Source organism: Manis javanica, chromosome 8, assembly GCF_040802235.1.
Source record: "Manis javanica isolate MJ-LG chromosome 8, MJ_LKY, whole genome shotgun sequence".
NCBI classification, from domain to species: domain Eukaryota; kingdom Metazoa; phylum Chordata; class Mammalia; order Pholidota; family Manidae; genus Manis; species Manis javanica.
Genome location: NC_133163.1, coordinates 15,141,026 through 15,162,057, shown reverse-complemented (window position 1 = coordinate 15,162,057; position 21,032 = coordinate 15,141,026). Strand labels below are relative to the sequence as shown.

The 21,032-nt window shown below is 46.6% G+C and overlaps 1 protein-coding gene across 2 annotated transcripts in view; it reads right to left on the bottom strand.

The window, feature by feature from the left end:
* Positions 1 to 21,032, bottom strand: part of KCNK10 (potassium two pore domain channel subfamily K member 10) — a 126,526-nt gene that overhangs the window by 55,726 nt on the left and 49,768 nt on the right. The window contains exons 1-2 of one of the 2 annotated variants that reach the window (XM_017656013.3): positions 18,955 to 19,134; positions 12,720 to 13,054 (exon numbers count right to left, since the gene is read on the bottom strand). In XM_017656013.3, coding sequence (XP_017511502.2) covers positions 12,720 to 12,944 — 225 coding nt within the window. In that variant the 5' untranslated portion in view covers positions 12,945 to 13,054; positions 18,955 to 19,134. Of the gene's footprint in view, positions 1 to 12,719; positions 13,055 to 18,954; positions 19,135 to 21,032 lie in introns of those variants that run through there. The other variant, XM_073242012.1, reaches the window with a different exon arrangement.

The window sequence follows — 21,032 nt, the reverse complement described above, 5'->3', positions numbered from 1 at the left end:
ATAATGACAGGAGTCCTCTCTGAGCACTTACTAGTGACGGGCATGGGCCACGTGAGACAGAATAGGGAAACCTCTTGCCCGGATCACGCGTACAGTGCACAGCAAAGTGAGCAAGGGGACGCTACTGACCGGTCAGCAGGAAGATCATCATCCTAAAGGCTGGAGAGGCAGCTTCTCTCCACCTTCGGTGTTCTTCCCTCTCCCCACCCTGACCCTCTTGGCTCAGCTCACTACCTCTGCAGCGCGGGCTGGCTCCCACCCAGGCTGGGACCCCTCAGGCATCTGCAAGAGGCAGAGGGAGAAAGGAAGGAGAATGGACACACCCGTGCCTTCGCCTCCCACCAAGGTGGACAGCCTGCAGTGGCCTGAGTGGGCTGGCCTTCCTACAGCCGCACAGCCTCCCACAAATCAACACTCACAAAAACCAAGCCAGACCATAAAGAAGCAAAGAGAGAGGCACCTTCAGGGCTGTGGTGAATATTATGATGGTGTTTATTTTCCTGCCATCCTAAGTATCCAGTTATGTGCAAATATTGGCCTTTCCTCGGATCCCCAGGGGAGCCAGGCAGCAGGCCGTCATCAGAACTTTACAGTCTGGTTATAAATGTAAAGAGATGGCCACCTGCAGAATGGACAGGACAAGTGGAGCATCTGTTTGGAAAATAAAGAGAGAGAAACCCAAGGTGAGCTAGACTGTACTACCAGAGCCTATGGTCTTAGACAAGGGGCTTTTCTTGCTACCACTATTTCATTCTTTGTGGGGGAGGAAATATTCTAAAACTCAATTCAACAATGCCCGGGTATAAACTAAGGACTGACCTATTTAAATATTGTCATGTAGGATCAAGCCATATTTAGGAGAGCTCTTTAACTTCAAAGTTGTGTCTTACCATGTGGAATTAATTTTCTCTCTCTTGGACTACCCGAAAGGACAAATAAGAGAAAATTTAAACTAAAGGAAGGCATCAAGTCCACTTAGAAGGCGGGGATATATGTATTATGTATATGCTCTGCAAAGATCAATAAGCTCCCAAAAGAACTGAAATATCACCCTCTCGTCTCAGTTGGGACTCAGCCTCTACAGACTGAATAACGAATTTGCCAAGTGATGTTAAAAAATCACCCTTGGTCCTGAGAAGAATGTTTGATGTATGTCCTGGTATCTCTGCACCTGAGATTCATCTATCAAAGATGAATGTATCCAATTTCTGGAGTGGGGGGTAATGGGAGAATTTACTGGGCTACAAAAGCAGCTACAGGAACTCTGATTCATTGCAATGGGAGCTAAATCAAAGATTGCCATTCCTTCCATTGCCCCCACAGTGGAGAGTCTCTGAAGTTTAACAGATGATTAATAACATCATGAAAAAGAGATGCTTCTGCTGTCTTATTTTGGCTATAGCTATTTACTTAGACTCTTTCTTGCTCTTGAGGGTTCGATATAAATCTCCATATAATATTTCATTTCCTGTGCCCTCTTAGAGAATGTGTCAGCACCTATTAGCAGCACTCCCTCTAAGGAGCACAGCTTGATGTGGAGGCAGACGATGAAGTGGAGACAATCCCAGAAACATCTAAGAAAACTCCAGAATATTCACAAAAAATAATCAAAGAAGTCAGTATTTGCAGTGCACCTTCTTGTCTTCTTCAGCCCTCACAAAAACCCTGGACTAATAAATTGTATTATTATTCCCATTTTGTAAATGAGACCACAGGAAACAGAAGTACCTTGCCCACAGCTGTAGTAGTTAAGTGGCGATCTGGGACTGGCTAAAAGTCTGGCCTTCTCCTATCTCCCACAGACAACTCACCGTTCAGTTTGCCAACATTTTTCTAAAGCTCACATGTTATGTCACCTTCCTCCACCTGAAAAAGGACAATCTAGAAAAGTAGGAATTTGTACTTCTTGTCCTCATTTTCCAGAGAATGCAAGGTTAAATCCTCCTTACTCAGTAAAACTTAATCTGTATGAGCAAGCCCTCCATCTGTGCTGCCCAATTCTGCCAGGACAGGAAAATATATGTTATCAATAGACATTGAGAGGCTACTCAGAACTGCAGCCCTGAACGATAACTCACGTTCTTTGGTTTTAAACAGACTATACTGATCCAGCCTCAATACCTTCTGTGAAGACTCAAAGCCAGGCCTGCCTGGAGCACAAGTGACAGGTCATCATTGCTCTCCACACCTCCTCACAGGGGAAGGCAGGTCCTTTTGGGGTCCCACAGGTTGAGTCCCAGGCTTTGGCTCTGTGAAATATGTGTTTCCTTGTTTTCTAGCACCAGTCACACTGGCCTCCACCCAGAGCACGTGAGTCCCTACTGGAAGGAGAGCATCATGGTTCAAAGGCACAGATTCTGGAGCCAGACCGCCTCTGTCCACACCCCAGTTCTGCCTCCTGCTTCAACTTGGGCAAGTTACTGACCTTCTCCATTCCTCGGCTGCAATGACCGCAAAGGATCATTGCAAAGATGAAATGACTGAATATACATAAAGCATGTAGAGCAGTGCCTGGCCACAGTGAACACCTTGCAAGTGTTAGCGTCTGAGACAGTTGCTACTAGACTGCAAGCCTCTGGAGGACAGGGAATAGGCATCTTGCATCTTTTCTTATTATTTCCTAATCATTAGAGCCTAACACAGCACCTGCTTCATGACTGGCATGCAGTGTAATATTTATCTAAATGAATACATTTGATTATAAGTAATGAAAACAATTGTACAAGCCACACACCATCAAAAATCTCATTAAACGATATTTTTGCTTCACTTTAAATGAGAAGCAAACACCAGCACATTTGTATGTAAATGTGGACACCACGGCATTCATTTCTCGGTGTTTGTTTTATTTTTATGGGTGTTTTTTTTTGGAACATTGAATTCTCATTTGCAAATCCATTTTTCAGTGGTGTGCCAATTTCCATTAGCCCTTTAATTTCTGGTTTAAGAGCCTTAGATCTTCTTCATTAAATAGTGATGCAATCAACAGCCCCGGGGATTAAAACAATAATAATATTGAAGTGGAGGCCTGTAGCGACAGGCCGGGGGCTGCAGGCCTGATCTTGTATGCACTGAACAATCTTCTGCGTGGCCGCTTCACTGAAGAAAGGGCAATACTTCTGACTTCAGGCAACAGCCAGGAGGGAGCTGTTTCAACCCAAAAGAGCTGTGCCCTTGGGCACAAAGAACCTGGACCTGTACTCAGAAAAGGTCACCTGCTGCCTTGGCCTAAACTTTCTGCATAAAAGACTGCTTGGAAGAAGGGACAGCCCCAGGCAGGCAAAGGGAAGGCTTGTTTGTCTCTGGCACTCTGACTCACAGCAAAGATTTCCACACGCTGTTGAATAAATATCCCAGGTGCCACACTTGCCTCAAAATGATCACATACCTAATATGTAAAGCTTTGCTACCTACAGACACCAAGGGAAACTGCTCGGGCATAAAGAAGCAGAAAGATGATTTGAGAGAAGTACTCTTGGCAACCAGATTGAAAAGAAAGGGCTTCTATTGCACAGAAACAAAATAATTTTCTGCATTGCTCCTGCAAAAGTTCTTTTTCTTTCTATTGAAGTAAAGTTTATGTAAAATATTGTATCAGTGTCAGGTGTACAACAGGTTCTACATGAAGTGCTCCTGATCTCCAAAACAAACCTAAAAAGCACCATTCATTCATCCCTCAAAACATAAGCATCTCCTATGAGGCAGCCCTATACCGGGCATCAGTAAAAGACAGACTGAACCTCGAGGAGCTGGCAGATGAGACAAATGATGATCACTCAACAGAATCTCTTAAGTGTAGAGGTGAATGTGAGTGCTTAATGCTGACAGGCCGAGCGGGGCACCACCCTCCCTGAGGGTCCACAGAGGCTTCCCCGAGGACTTGAGTTTTGGCATCTCTGAAGGTAAATCAGTTCAGAAATCCAGAGCATAACACTTAGCAGAGTGCCATGGCTAACACTCCATAAATGTTTAGTTGTTGAATGAACAAATGACTTAAAATCAGCTCATAACTTCCACTGCTACCCTTTGGGTTTATATGAGGGTCCAAAATGGCAATGTACAGACTGATCAGATCACGTCACCCAGCTGTTTGAAACACAGCCATTGCTTCCCCCTGCTCTTAGGATAAAGCCAGCTTCAGGCCCTGCACTGTTTGGCCCCCACCGGTCTCCAGTCTAATCACCTACCAACTCCCCTTTGCTGACCTCTGGCCATGGACACTCTTGCTCTCAAGTACTCAGACATCTGGGCTTCCTTCTCCCCCAGGGCCTTTGCACTCATCTCCCTCCACCTGGAATCCCATCCTACTAAGTCAGTTCTCCTGCTCATGGGCCCCGCAACTCTCTCTCCCTCTCCTTGGACAGCATTCATCCTGGTTTTATTTATACTTATTTGCATGATTATATGCATAAGATGGGCCTTTCCCACTACCTATCAGTAGAGTGACCATATAATTTTTCTTTCAAATTAGGACACTTTTGAGAAAGAAAGGGATGCTACTAATTACTCCAGAATCACAGAAACTGAGATATTTGACCACTGTGGCTATAAGCTCCAAGAGGTCAGGGACCATGTCTGTATTTTTTAGCCATTATGTCTCCAGTATTGAGCACAGCAGGCAATCAGTAAATTTGTTGAATGAATGAGTGAGTGATTAGGGACTTGGCAGAAGAAGAGAATGGTAAATGTCACAGCCTTGGGAAATGTCATAGCCATGGGTCATGTGAGTTAACCAACATCTGCTTCTGGAGAGAATGGTTTGGCAGCTCGAGATCGCTGGCCCTCCCCTATTGAAGAATGACAGCTTTGGTCACCATGACAACATCAAACTTCCACACCCAAGAGCACAGCATTGTGCCCAGACCTCTCATGCAGCTACCCATATCTTAAATTATCTCCTCCTCCACCACAGCGGGGTTGAGTCAGGCCCAAAGAGCACAGCCAGTGAAATGAGTCAATATGCCTGAGTACTGAGCAAAGTATCTAAAACTCCAGTCATTTACTAGCAGAATAAAACATCCCTAAGGGGTCATGAGTGAAAGCCAGTGGCAAAAGGGCTTGTTCACCAATGTAAAATGTCACAGAACCAGTGAAGGAGGGGGAGACAGAACAGGATGAGAAAGGACACCCCCTCAAATGGCTCAGACTTCCAGGAAATTCCAGACCCAGCCCCTGCCGGGCAGATGAACGCCTCAGGCTGCCTTCGCACAAACAGACTGTCACAAATGGTAACTTGCTGAGGCAAAGATTGAAGTATGCCAGGAAAAAAAGTCAGCCTGCTAGGAAGCAAGGTAAACTGCTCCCCTGGGGGACTGCACAGGCTGCCCCAGGGCTACTCTCCCGTGAGAAAGGACTCCTCCTCACTGGCCCTACAACTAGGCACTTAGAATGGAGAATCCCACTCCTCCCTGGTGGGTCCCTCAACCAACACTCAACCCACTTCCATACAACACCCCTCCCTTCAAATGGCTGTCACCTGAGAGACCTTGTGACCACAAGAGCTGTGCTGAAGACATCCCAAGTCAGAAAACATCAAAGGATTCACACCCTGAAACTCGCTGCTCCAGCTCCTCCTCCAGGCAGGCTGCACACCCTGCCTCCCGCCAGCCAGCGAGAACGCCTCCGGGCTTGATTCCTTGAGGATTCCAGAAGATGATGTGCTGTTGCTTTCTCGGAGACTAGTCACAACAGAAGTTCCTAAGGCAGTGGCGTTGGGCCGGGGAAATAAGCAATTGTGGAAGATAAGAGAGTATCATGGATGAAGAAGTTTTGGGGATGGAGTGACTGTCCAATCAAGTTCAAAGAAACTGACTTCAAAAACATTCAATTAACTTAATTCCACTGCCAAACAAATGCTGCACCTACTGCTTTCCATAGTCAGTTCCCTTCCCTGCACTTCACTTTGGAGAAGAAAGGTGACACAGGAGAAAAGATACTTGTTCCTTAAATGCCAACTATATGGCAGGCACTCTGCCAGGCACCTTATGTGGGTGACCTCAGTCACTCCTCCCAATATCCTGAGCAGGTGGGACTGGGCCGCCCCTGCAGTGTGAGAAGGAGCCATGGGGTGGGGTGGGGCACAGAAACAGGTCCACCTGGCCCTAATGCCCATGCCCCTCCCTACCTTGACACCCCATCTTCGACAATACAATAGTCCACTTCTGGAGAACAGTACCATGTCAGACAGCACACGCATCCTTAAAAATTTCTCCTCCCTCGTCTTTCTCTTAGAGTAAAAGCTTTCAGAAAAGACCCAGACTTAGCAAAGGGGACAGTCATCACTGGCCCAAGGGACCAGCATAGCAGTTAGACGTGCAGGCTCAGAGTGGGACCTCTTAAGGCTCAAGCCACAGTGTAACCGCTGGTGGGCTGGGTGGCTTTGGGCAAGTTACTCCACTTCTTAGAATTCACTTGATCACCCAGAAAATTGAGTGATGATGGCAGAACCTACCTGAAGACTTGTGCAAGGGTTTAATGAGCTGCATGGCTGAAGCTTTTAGAACAGTGCCCAGCAGAAAGTAAACAACCAATGAGTGGTCGCTATTTGTTAGAAATCCCCCTTCGACCATCATTGCGCCTCCCTCCCATCATCTCAGGGGCAAGATTCTCGGGATGGCTGGGCCTTACATGTCCTCTCTGGGTTGCTGCTGAGGCCCAGCTCTGGTTAGGTGCTGCTCCAAGGCACCAAACTGGAAGATCCCCGCCCCTCACGGGGCATAAAGAGCCATCAGGTGCAGAGGACGCAGGCCCCTTTCCCTCAGTCGCACTGTGGAGTCTAGTCATTCCATTGTTTGGATGACCTGCTCCGTGGGGGCTGCCTGAGCCTTCGGGGTCCCTGAGGTTCTCTGAAATGTGCCTCCAACCACACAGAGGAACAGTTCAGGGGAGCCAGCATCAGCATCTACTCAGCCGGTCTGAGGCTGAGCACCTCCACCAAAGCCCGGGGTAAAGATGATTATCCAGGTGGCCAGGCAAGCCGTCTCAATGGAACAGGAACCTGCTATGTTGCTTCCCTGGGCTCAAGCCTCAAAGACACAGCATTCCGGGGTCAGCAGCCCAAGGCAGCGCTCGGGACAGCAATTTCTGTAAAGGGGACTTTACACTTGAACAGTAGAAGCAAATGGAGAAAATTTGTCAATTAGAAAATCTAGGATTTAAAGCCCCAAAGGGCATTTCAGGAGGTCTTTTCTCTTTTCCCTTAGCAGAATTAAGGATGCACATACTTTAGGGCTTTTCTGGTTTCTTGTTTTCTTCCATCCCTAACAAATGATACAAGAGCTAAAAGAAACAGAGTTTTTTGGTTTAATCCTCAGACTACCCTAACAGATTGACACTAGTATCATTGTCTCCATTTTACAGACAGGAGGCTGAGGGCTGGGGTGGCTCCCCTACATGACCAAGTCACACAGCCCATAAGAGGGAAAGAGATTTGACAGGGGAAGGTAAACTCCAGTCTGGGTGCTTATCACCAGGCTGGGCTGCCTATGTGGCCTCTGCTTGAACAGGGATGTGGAGCACAGAGCAGGCACTCCAGAAATCTTTGCTGGGTGCAGAATGAGTCATTTTCAAGTTTACTTTGTTCGTCTCTTAAGCATGACACCTTCTCTGCATCAGCATCTCTCACCTACGATGTTGTAATAATCTTCTAATGGTCTCCATTCCTCCAATTTCTCCTTCCTCTAACTCAACAACCCCATTGCTAAAAGAGGTATTTTTTCAACAGAGAATTTCCATCATGTCATTGCCTTACTTAAATCTTTCAGTGACTCCCCACTTTCCATGGCATAAGGCCCAAATTCCTCAGCAAGGTCCCCTGGGCAACTCCAAATCCAGCCATATTCCCCCTCCCCAGGCTCATCTGATGCCACCTACCCACTACCTCTCAGCTCAAGCCACACTGACCACCTGCTCCCTCCACAGACAGCACGAGCTATCAGGTTGCCCATCGCCACAGCATGCAGAATCAACCTCCTATATCCCACGTTTCTGTTCAAATGCATGGTGGTTGAGAGCCTGGGATATGTAGGTAGATTGTCCAGGACTAAATCCTAGAGATTCCATTTATTAACCAGGTGACAGTGGGCATATAAATTCACCTCCAGCTGCCTCAATTTTCTCATCTATAAATGGGCACCAAAGACTATCCTCATAGACTCATTGTAGGTACTAATCCAGCTCCCAAATCCAGCCACAGATTCTTCCCTGACCTCTGTTTGCCTCACTGGGGCTCTCACTTTTCACATACTTCAAATAGCTCCCTTCCAACAATCATCAAAAGGCAAGAGTTAACATACGCTGAGAGGAAATGAAGAAAAGGGACCTCTATGCACTGTTGGTGGGAATGTAACTTGGTACAGCCAGTATGGGAAACAGGATGGAGGATCCTCAGAAATATTAAAAATACTACTACCATATGAACGAGCAATCCTAATTCTGGAAATAAAGCCAAAAGAAATAAAAACAAACTTCAAAAAATGTATGTGCCTCCAGGCTCATAGCAGCACTATTTACTATAGCCAAGACACAGAAACAACCTGAGTGTCCATCAATAGATGAATAAATAAAGTTGGGAACATATATATAATAGAATGTATTCAACTGTAAAAAATGAGAAAATCCTGCCATTTGCAAGAACCTATATGAATCTTGAGGCCAATATCCTAAGTGAAAAAGTCAGAGAAAGACAAATACTGTATGATCTCACCTGTATATGGAATCTAAGAAAAAAACAAACTCATAGGAAAAGGTCAGAGGTGGGGGTTGAGAAAGGGGGAGTTGGAGGAAGGTGATTAAAAGGTACAAACTTCCAGTTATCAGATAAATAATACCAGGGATATAAGGTACAACGTGATGACTACAGTTGACACTGCTGTATGATATATAGGAAAGTTATTATGACAATAAATCCGAAGAGTTCTCACAAGGAAAACAACTGTTGTTTTTCTTTTTTTTCTTTTTCTCTTTATGGTATCTATCTGAGATGATGGATGCTAACTAAACTTATTGCAGTAAACATTTCACAATACATGTTAAACCGTTATGCCGTATACCTTAAACTCACACAATGATGTTATGTCAATTATACCTCAATAGATCTAGGAAAAACAATCAAATTCCAGTGAATTTTAATTACTGGTTTACACTCCCCTTCCTCCAGGGTTTCTCAACTTGCTGACATGTTAGACTAGATGATTCTTTGTGAAGAGGGCCTTTGCCGGGCACTGTGAGATATTCAGCAGCATCCCTGGCCTCACTCAGTAGATGCCTATGACACCTCCACAGTTGTGACACCCAAAAATATCCCAAGATATTGCCAGATGACCCCTGAAGGGAAATGCCCTCCCCTTTAAGAGACATTGCTTAAAACTCTTGAGGTCCTGGAAGCAGCAATAATCTATCCTTTTTTGAGCACTTAATTTGCACCAAGCATGGTTCAAAGCCCTTTTCATGAATTATAGAATCTAATCCTCTCAACACCAAAGGATGAGATTTTAGGCACATTTTATAAAAAATGAAACTGGATCACAGAGAAATTAGTAACTTTGTCAAGGTGTATTTTATTCTCATTTTTCCCAGCCCCAACACCTAGCATGTTACCTGATATAACAGGAGCTCAACAACAATTTAAAGATGAGTTAATGGCTGAGACAGTCTCATCCATAACAGCAATCTGGCCAGGCACAGTGGCCCATCAGTCTACCCCAGAGTCTCATGGTATGCCATACAGTGGTTTAATTCTTTGGAAAATCCCTTCCCAGCTATGGCTGTTTTAAGCGATCCAGGAATTCACAGGGCTTATGCTGTTCAGGGTACTTTGTTTGTGTTATTAATAGCAGGAATTACATCTTCCAGCTTTGCTTTATAAGAGTTTCACTCAGTTCAGCCAAGAGTCCTGACATTACCAGATAAACACCTTTGATCTAAGTTTTTTTACCACTCCTTTCAAACTTTATATGATAATACTATTTTTCCAGCTTTGGACACACCACACGGAAAACCCTCCCCAAAACTGTGTTTCTTATGAGCACTACATAGAGTACTGCTCAGAGGCATAAAGTTGAGGGAATGCTTCTCTGGTTCATAGGTGTGGGCATTTTCATCCTATGAAGGAATCAATGAAGGGCAAACCATACGATTTGGTTCTGGGTTGACACAGATTCAGCACATCTACCTGATTAACCTATACTGTGAGAAAGAGTACAGATAAACCCGAGGATAAATCCTGACATCACAGTAGATGGAGACCTGAAAGTATCCCAGGTTCAGGACTGATACTCAGTGGGTGCAGGGAGAAGAAATAGGGAAGTGCTTTCTGCTAAAACATTGCCAAGAATTCCAGTGTTTTTGACTCTACGAAAATTCTGGAAAGCATTAAACACAAAGCAAATGACTAAGAGAAAGTTACATTTATAATAAAGCAAGACTACTTAAAGGTCTTGTAGACTCATAGGGCGAGCCAGGTGGAGTCAGACAGACCTGACTTTGAATCCTGGCTCTGCCACCTTGGTGACTGGAAAGCTCTTCACCTCCTTTAGTATCAGTTTCCTTACCTATAAAATGGGCATAATGATACCAACTTAGAGGGTTGCTGGAGAGATTAAATGAGATTTATAAAGGGCCTAGTTCATAACAGATGCCTAATAAAGGTAGGTTTCTTAATTGTTATAAAAATGATCCTAAGGCACACATGTGCCCACACACACACACACACAAACTCATTTCACAGAGACTTTTGAGGTCTAAACAGAACATGCATCTTAATGGCAGCACCAGAATTAGAATCTCTACACTCCTCCATCCTGTTCATTCTGACCTCTGAGCTGTTTAATAAAGAAGAAGGCCAAGGAATGGGCAATATGGAAATGCTGAATGAATAAACAAGCTCACATATCTGGTGGCATCCCCAGTGTTACAGATTTACTTTGATATCTCATTCCAAAAGCATTTCTATATTGGGAAATAATTAGGAGCAAAGAAATGCATAGGTTATACATGGATGCAAAGATAATAAGACATGATCACTTTCCTCAAGACCTCACTCTATACAGAGGGAAAAATTCAAGCATGAATTTAAATTCAGTTCGGACCACCTCTTCTATTATATGTATTGCAACTAAATATAACAGATCTCACCACATAACACAGCAACATGTGTAAATGCAATTCCATTCTTATTTAAAATTACTCCAGAATTGTTGCCACCATTCTCTATGGCATTCTAGGCCTTAAATCTGCCATGAATTAGTACAACTCTCTCATCATCACAAATTTGGTAGCACTTTCTCATGAAAAGAGAAAGAAAAAAGAAAAGACAAGGCCATACAAAAAAGTGATATGAAACATGGCCCTTTTGTTTTTGCATCTTAAAGTTTTAGTTTTTAATAAGAATTGTACGGTGTGGGTATGAAATCATATGTATTCTCAAGAAAAAAATACGTGTTTCTATTTCTTTAAGAGTCAAGTCAGATTATCAAAACTAATTTAAAAGAGTACAATTGTTATTGACGCTTCCACATCAGAACCTCAGGAGTCCACTACCTTATCAGTGTAGTTTGAAATAAGCACATAGCCAGCCCAGAATTGCAAATCCTGCGAAATCCTGGTTGTAGTAATCATTAGAATTTAATGCAGATAATGCTACAGCCAGAAGGAATTGAGGAAGCCGTCCTTTCCATCTCCCTGCCTTCTAAACTTTAGAACCCCAGAGAGATGAGGCTCTCCCTCGCCTCCATAAATGTCACCGCCTTCCACCATGACCTACCCTTGGTAGTTTGGGAGGGTGTGCAGGATAGGAAATCAAACTCCATCCTCAGAGGCAGCCGTGCCCCGTCACCGATGAGGGAAAGGCCCTCCAGTTGGATTCCCAACCATTCCCCTTTCCTCCTGCTGGGACTCAGCTCTCTCTGCGTTTCCCAGACTTTTCAAGCCTCCTGTCTCATGCCCCCTATCACACCGCCTGAGGTGGCTCTGCCTCCCACGGCCTTTCCAGCCACAGTTCACCCCTGCCAAGGCTGCCACCACCCAGCTTCCACTGCTTTGCTTCTCTCAGTGGCAGCCAAAGTTCTTAGCTTCCATGATTTATGGATGCTTTTTCCTTAACATCCAAGGTATGTAAGGGCTGTAGCAAAGTGCCCACACAGCACACAATTAGTGTTGAAAACAGCAACCCTAATTACCACTCTTAACTGCTCTCCTTATTATTTCATCCCCACAAATCCACCAAAACGACCCTCCCACATCACCAACAGTCTCCCCATTCCACATCTAGTGGCCTTTTCTCTACTCCATTCTCATTGACCTTGGACAGCCGAATCCATCCCTGCTTGTTTAAAAGTCTATCGTTCCTTGGCTCCTAGGGCACCTCTTAACACTGCATCTCACGCAGACTTCAGACTCAGGAAGTCAATCAGCATATTTGGGTGGACTTGAATTTGAAAATGCAAAGCCCTCTCTGCCAGGTGCTGCATGAGCAGGAGATGCAGAACACAGCCTGCGCCCACGTCGGGGGTACAGGTGCAGCCCCTCTTCCCCGCATGGTCACATGCCTCACTCTCCGGCTTCTCTGAGGTCTCTGCTCAAACGTCCCACTGCGGGAGAGGACTTACCTGACCGTCAGGGGCATCTCAGGCAAAGGCAAAACTTAGTGAGCCGGAAAGACAGAACCGACGCGGTGCTCTCTCCCCAGCGCTTGCTCTGCGGCCGGCCCACTGCCTGCTCACCTGGATCAAGGTCTCCAGCTCCTGGAGGCTCACGCAGACGTGATCCCGCAGGAATTCTGCCTTCTCCAAGGCGATGGTGTTCTTCTGGCTGCTCTCGAAGGGCTGCTCCAACGCCCGGAAGACGAGACCGCCCGTGACGAGGTAGACCACCACGACCACGAAGATGGCCACCACTGTCTTCCACTTCATGACGGTCTGCAGGCCCCCCTGGGAGGTGCCTTCCATCCTGGCTACCACCGTGGCTCGGGAGGAGATGGAGAGGCGTGGGGCCGGGGCGTGGCCGTTAGTGGCACCCTTGGGCTGACACACGGGGGGCGCGGCTGCCGGAATGGCCACTGAGAAACGGGGTGGGCGAGAGGAGGATAGAGTTTGTTTATCAGTATGAAACACAAAACTGTCAGAAACAAAGCACAGATGTCTTTCTCAAGACAGCTTTCAAATGTAAGGATTAAAAATTGTTTCACCGTGCCTGCAGTTAGGGGACTTGATCAGTTGCTAGGTATCCGTTTGAGTTCTAAAAAAAATGAGCACCAGGAGCTCTAGCTTAAAAAAAAAAAAAAAGTTAGGAACTGAGTTTGAAATGCTTATGTTTCTCTACCAGAGTCCAAAGTTGAAAGCCATTTATCGGTGATTTGTCATTCACCTCCTCCCTTACCTTCCTTGTTTAAACAATGTGTAAGATACACGGCACAACAAACTACCATATTTGAAAAACAGCTATATCACTCAACTTGTGGAGGAAAGAATTAGAGACGGATACCCAGCTACTGTGTCCAAGGACTGACTGATACCAAGAGCAGAGATGAGCATCTAGCAAGTTTAAAAGTCCTTTTTATCCAGGACTGTGGTCACCAAAAAACTAAGTGAGCTCGCTAGAAGAGAGAGGAGTCAAATATTAGGAACAGTTAAGAAAGTTTGGGTTTCCAAAGATTACTAAACATGAAAAAATGAAAGGTGGCAGTAGAGGAGAGAAGGAACAATGGGCAACATTACATGCCAATTAACTTGGTTTCTGGAAAAAATGAGAATGAAAGAATAGATCCTAAATGTATTTCTTAAGAGAAAATGTGATGACTTAGATGTAATCATTCCTGATATATCAGTAGTAGAATTTTTCTTCTAATTTACTCCAATAAGCAGCCAGGGGAAAGGAAATTTTCCCTGGTTTTCAGGACACGTAGAATTCTCAAAGGCCTCTGGTCTCTGTAAGGGCAATTTCATTACCTTGGAAATAAATATGTTAAGCTGGTGGTGTCTCTGGAACGGCAGGAAGTTTGGGGTTGTGTGGTACACGTAATGCTATCACGTATTTGAGAAATCTGTCTTGTGAGGCAGTGAACGGCTATTTCACTTCGATTTTGTTCTGCCTTTATTATACTAATGCTTATGGCCTCTGTCATGGTGCAGCCCGGCTGTTGTGTAAATAAGGTATTAGGAGATGACAAACCTAATTACCTAAGTGGGGCAAGCAATCCCACCCATGAGCTAAATGGCTCAATCTCTGCCTAGGAAACCAAGGTAAATAAAAGCGTAGGAATATCACTCCTTGTTCAAAATGCCTGGGACCATGATGACACTTGGCGGAAGGGTTGGCCACCTTGAGGAATCTATGCTTGTAAATATCTGCCTTTCCTCCTACAGCCTCAAAATCAGCTTTTCTCTTTGGAAACCAAGCTGAACAGCAGCCTTCTGTTGAATATTATTCTTCCAGATGAAAAACATAAAATGTTACATTTCCCTCTAACTTGTTGAACATGAAATTCTCTGGAATCTCTGATTGAAAGGTTTAAGATTTAGAATCAGCCTCCAGGACATTGTGTTCTCACTAAACCTTCCTTAAAGACACCACTTTCAGGTTCCTCCTTGCCCTGGCGGGCACTGAGATGGTAAGCCTTGCCCAGGGCAGCTATCTTTCACCCTTGCGCTCATTTCCCATTCATTTGACTGCCTCGTAACGTATCAGTCCGTGTGCTTCTCACCATCCCTGTGGCCACCTACCTCATCCAAGCCACCATCATGTCTTACCTGGACCAGTCCAGCAGCCTCCTAAATGGCCTCCCTGCCCCCATGTTCACCCACCTCTGACCCTTAAATCTGGGGTTAAATACCACTTCCAGAAGTACCCTCTCTTTCCTCCCCTGCTCCCCTTGTGACTGACAGAATTAAGACCCCCAAAGATGTCCACATCCTAGCCTCTGGGACTTATGCATACATTGCCTTATATGGCAAAAGGAACTTTGCAGATGTGATTAAGCTAAGGATCTGGCAATAGGGAGATTATCCTGGATTATACAGGGTAGGCCCAATGTAATCACCAAGGTCCTTGTAAGAAGGAGGTGTGAGGATCAGAGAGAGAAAGAGATGTAAGGGCAGAAGCAGAGGTGAGAGTGATGGAGCCACCAGGCAAGGGATGCAGTCAGCTCCTAGAAGCTGAAAAGGACAAGGAACAGATTTTCCTAGTCCTTCCAGAAGGATACAGCCGTGCCCACACTTTAATTTCAGGCCAGTAAGACAGATTTTGAACTTCTGGCCTCCAGAACTGTAAGATAGTAAATTTGTGTCATTTTAAACCACTAAGTTTGTGGCAAATCGTTAGGGCAGCAGGAAGCTAATACACCTCCCCCCCCAACTAGATTCAGTCTCCCTTGGCCCGGTGCACCGGTGCTATTCAAAGAACCTATTTACTTGCCCCCAGCTTAGAGTTCCAGGAGGGCAGGCAGCACGTCTGTCCCTCGCCTCTGTACCCCAGTGTCTTGCACAGTGCCTGGCATACAGTGGGTGGACGAAATGGATGGAGAACAGAAGGAAGGAGGAAATGCTGACACATCCTATCCGCAAGCACACTGGGGATGAGTGGCGTTAGGTGGAAAACAGCTTGATGTTCCACACCGTCGCAATGTTCCTTCCACCAGCAGCCCCTTCCCTACCCTCATCTGCCTGGGAACTCCCACCCTCTGCAGCCTTAGCTCGACGCTGCCTCCTCTGTGCAGTCGTCCTGGACTCTCCAGGCAGACTCCGCATGCCGTCTATCCACGAGCCTGTAAATTCCCTGGCGCCTGAAAGCTTGTCATTCATCCCTGGGCCTCCACCTCTGGACCCAGAGCCTGGCACAGAGAAACATTTTGTTTACTCTTGTGGCTGTTGTCAATCCTTCCTTCAGTCCATTAACAAAAGCCCTGTCAGAATCACCATCACCCTCAGTAATGAGCATTTATTTAGCACCAAATGAGCATGAGGGGCTGTGCTGCAGTGAGGATAATTCACAGTCCCTCCCAGCTTTGGGGGCTGGCGGTCTGCTTAGGAACACACGGCACAGAGTCGGGTAACACACATCAGGATGCAGCCCCACTGGGTGACACACGCTGCCTTGAGCAGGGAGGCCAGCTGCAGGTGGGTCTCCTTCACTGACCTGCATCAGGGATGGTTCCAGGACCCCTGGTATCCTTGAGGCTCAGCAAAACTGGGCTTGAGAAAGGTCTTTCCAGGCCATTTCCTGGTTCCAGTTTGCTAAAAGACTGTCCTGGAGCAGAGTTTGAACAAGTCCACCAATCCCTGAGTTTCCAAAGCACCAGGAGCAAAAACCAGAACTTCAGTCCCCAACCCATTAGTGTCTAGCTGACCTTGAAACTGCCACTTGGTTTCTGTTTCTTTATCTACAGACTGTGAATATAACAGCCTTTTTTTTTTAACCCCCACAGGGCTCTCAAGGAACTGCAAATGAGGGTCCTGGTTTACAGATTGGAGTCTACATCAGGAATCCTGGCAGAGATCTCAGAAGGTCACAAAACCTTTGTGCATTTGACTAAAAATGGAGTTGGAGTTATGAAAGATGACTGCACATTTTGAGGGCTGGGGAAAGATTTTGGTTTGTGCCTTTTCCTTAGGTTGGAGAAGTCTTTCAAAGGGGGTTTTCATGAATCCATTTCTATTCCTTGGCAGCCACAGCAGCTCTCACCCTACTACAAAGTTGCTTTGTGACCTGGGATGTGCCTCTGGAGCTCTCTGCGCATGGAGCCAGCAAAGAAGCAAATCAGCCAGATGACGGGGGTGGCAGGGGCACGGTGGTGATAATGGGAAGTTCTGGCATTTACTTTGTGTCCTCACCCTAAACATTTTGCTTACATTGCTGCATTTGATCGTCACCATGAGCTATTATCATCCTGTATGAGTCCAGGTCTTCCCAGCAGCAGATGCCAATAGGGGCTTAAATGTGCATGAATTTTATTAGGGAAAACACATGTGTGAGAGGAAGTGGGAGGGAGTCGGGGGATTAGCACGGCCATCAGACACACTGTGAGTCTGACCCCGGGTAAAGGAGAAAGGATGGATGGTGAGCATCCTAGAAGGCCCACAGCCTAAGGAGGGGTCAGCATGGCTGGTCAAGGACTTCTTGAGCCAAAGTCAGCCCTCTGAGGAGTCCTGTGTCCCCAAGAAGATGCCTGTCTCAGGGTCCCTGTCACACTCAGTCACTGGCTGAGAGTAGCCCATGGGATATGTCTCCACAGAGCAAGCCCACAGTGGACTTCAGAGCAGCAGCTGGTGCTCTTGGCCAATTACACCCCTGCCAGGGGAGGCCTGCAAGGTGCATGTATGCCTGCTTATGGCCAGCACCCCCCCCCATTTCACAGATTAAGAAACTGAGACCCAGAGAGGTTAAATGACTAAACTGAGGTCAAGTGGACAGGTGGTGGGGCCAGGACTAAAATTAGGATACTCTGACTTTAAAGTCAGTTCTCCTTTGAAATGTAGGAACAGCAAAATAGAAAACAATGCAATTCCAAGTGGAAAGGGACCCTTTTTCTAAACTGTTTCAATAATAGATGGGCCTATAAGCAGGGGCCTATCAGACCTCACCACTCCACTGGAAAAGTATCTAGCAGCAAAGGTGCTGCCCAGAATTGATGAGAAAGGAAAGTTAGAAGACAGTGTCCCTTTGGTTAATTTCACGTTTAAATGTTTCCTCACAAACATTAGCCCATTCCCTTTGTACCTAATTGTCATTAGATATGGGGGGCACATGTGGAAATCTGACTTTTCTTGGTTGAACTAGTTCTTAGGAACTGTGTATTACCTGGGCTTTCCCATGCCCTGTACATTCTACTGCATCATCTGCTCATGCATTCAGTCAACAACCATTTGAGTTCTCCAGGCACCATGCTTGGCCCTAGCGATCTATAAATGAGTAAGACACATCCTGGCCTTCAGAGTTAGTGGGAAAGTCAACAAGATCAAATGCATGCATGAGCCTAGTTTATCCTCACAGAACCTCCTGCAGAGAGCAGTGGTCATTACCTGTGCCCCCCTCCAACGAGGGAGGCACTGAGGCCTGGGGAGGTGGCACTGACTGGCCAATCCCAAGCTAACAAGCTGCAGCATCCTCGGAGCTGTCTGCAGACACCTAACCCTTAGTGCCTCCACTCCGCCACAACAGGCAGAACACAGGACACCCACAGGATTCAGGGCCTCCTGGAAACCTGAAATGCAGCCACCTCAGAGATGTCGCTGTAACACAGCAACATGACTCTGCCTATTAGCCCAAGCAAAGTACCACAGATTGCAGCACATTGGTGAGAAGCAAAGAACTTCCACCCTCCCTCTCCCCTCCCCGCAGGCCTGGAATCTGTCCAGGGCCACTTGCACAGGCAGCTCAGGGCTTCCAAAGAGCCCCAGGTTAAAGCTGAGCCTGGAATCCCCAAAAATTTCCCTGGGCACAGGCAGACTCCAGGCTGGTACAGAGGGTGGGTGTTTCAAAGGAGAAAGGGGAGATGGGGGCAGGCAGTTCCAGCCCCACGGCCATCACCGCAGCTGGCTCCAGGCACAGCCAGCCTCTTGGAGGAGCAGAGAGAATGTGTGCACTCCCTCTGATTCCAGACACCCCCACAGTCAAATCCTGTTTTTCCTATGTCCATGTGACAGCTGTACCTTAAAGGTGATCAGGCGGGCCTGGGGAAGAACGTGGTGTCACTCAGTCTACACACACGCGTGGGCAAGCCTGCACCCCAAATGCCACCGCAGGAAAGGCTCCCCCCTTTTGTTTAGTCACTGCTCCCTCCTTCTTGTCTTCTTAAAACTTCAGGTTTTGTTTGCAGATGGAAGAGACCAAGGCATCATGAAATGTCTGGGAACATTTAGAGCACCAGACACCAAACAAGGCTGAAAGCGGACAAAGAGGGAGCTGAGAATATGCTGACACCTTGACTCACCTCCCTCCTCAGTTCAGACTGTCTTCCCTCACCTGAATCACTGCGGACGACACCTCCAGTCCTGTCCCCCTTGAATCCATCCTCTGCCTCGCAGCCAGATGGCACTCTCTCCTGTGTGTCTCTGATCACATCCACTTCATACTTAAATTCCTCTGAAGGCACCACAGAGACTCAGAATGAAGTGCAGGCTCCATGACTTGCACCAAGACTCCTTGCCAGGACCTGGTGCTTGACACTCTCCCCAGCCTCACCCACTGCCACACCCCCACACACAACCTTCGGCCCAGCCAAACCCAGCAGCACCCAGGTCCGTGCATGCTGAGCCACTTGCTGATGCCGCCCTCTGGGCTATGCCAGAGGAATGGGCCTTGCTTCCCAGATTCCTTTCTCCTCCCCACCCTTTATCTGGCCAACTCCTCCTTATAAGCAAATATTCAATTCATGTGTCACCACCTCCCAGAAGTCCTCCCTGACTGCCCACCTGCCAGTCTGATCAGATGCCCTTCCTCTATGCTCTCTCTCTGTCTCAGTGTGGAACTTAGCATGGATCCTACAGCTTGGAGGCTCCTACTTACAACTTGCACCATTCCTGAATTTATTCATCCATCCATCCATGAATTTGCCTCGCACTGGCATTTATGGTATCCAGTTCACAAACCAGCTCAAAAGAAAACTGCACTGCAGCGCTCACTGAATCTGGTAGATGTGAGCAGCCTGGGACTACTGCAGAGAGACATCCAGAGTGAAGGTGGTAAGTTCTCAGAGAGTAAGAGTCCAAGGAGAGCTCCTCAGGGTTTGTTCAATTACTGGGGAAGACTAAACAGGTGACAGAAAAGTCATTCACCTCACTGTGCTCCAAAAACAACTTTCCTGTCCTCTTCACAAAGGGATAGAAGTTCTCTTTTACTCATGGGTCTGAAATATTTGTTAGGTAAAAATAATCTATTTAATGGCATGAATCATCCTTGGTGAGTCACCTCTCTGGTACCAGGCAGGGGGAACTTCCCTCCAGCCCGCCGTCCTGAGCTCCCTCTGACTAGGTCCAAACAGCATAAATTGGGATTTGAGAACCCAAAGAGGGAAGAGCTTTCCTTGCTCTACCCCATGAGCGCAACTGGAGCCGGGTTCATGTGGGGTTCAAAAGACCAGGGACCGCCTTCTCAGGGCTCATAAACACACCATTTGATCCTCCCCAAATCACTTTTCATATTTATAAGCCCAGGTCATGGCACAAAGCAGAGGCCTTCACCCAAACAGTGAGGCCCTTGGGGACCCCAAGTCAAGCAGCAGCAGAGGGATGGAGAGGAGGGGGTCAGAGACAAGGGATATTAAGGAAGTAAAGTCAATGGGTCCTTATTGATAGAAAGTGAGAAATACAGCAGGGAGTCTGGGGTGGCACAGGCATCTGGCTTGTAAGAGCACAGTGTTCTCCAGGACAGAAAAGGCGGGAGGCTTAGATTTGCAATTCTTGCAACACATCGAGGTGGAGATATCCAGTGGACATTAGGCGTAAGGAACTGGAACCAGGGCCAATCCAGCTGGAACCCCAGGTTTGGGAGCAATGAGGTTATAAGTGGTATTGAAGTCACAGGACTGGATGAAATAGGACAGAGGGAAACATAGAATGAAAAGAGAGTAAAAGATGGTGCTCAAGAGAGCAGTATTTAAGGGACAACGGAGGGGAGAAAGGCACACAGGCGCACCAGCATGTGGCCACTGGGCATCAGACATGGCAGATCCTGTTCCAGTCTGTCTGCAGCAGCATTCCCGAGGCCTGGCCCATGAGAGGTCTCTGTGTGTGTCTGATGAACTGATGTCAGTCATACTGCATTATTTTGCTGCTCATGCATCAACGGTCTTCAAATAGACCCTTTTCTCTTCCTGGCTGTCAGGAAACTCTGTTCAACAGAACTCCTGTTCCAGAATTTCTGGGCATTATAGGTTACTCCTGGTAGCAGGTGAAATGTATTTTTTTTTTGTATTGAAGTATAGTTGATAAACAATATTATGTTGGTTTCAGGAGTACAGCATAGTGATTGGACGGTTAGATACATTACAAAATGCTCACCCCTGTGCTTGTAGTCACCATGTGTCACCATACAAAGTTACA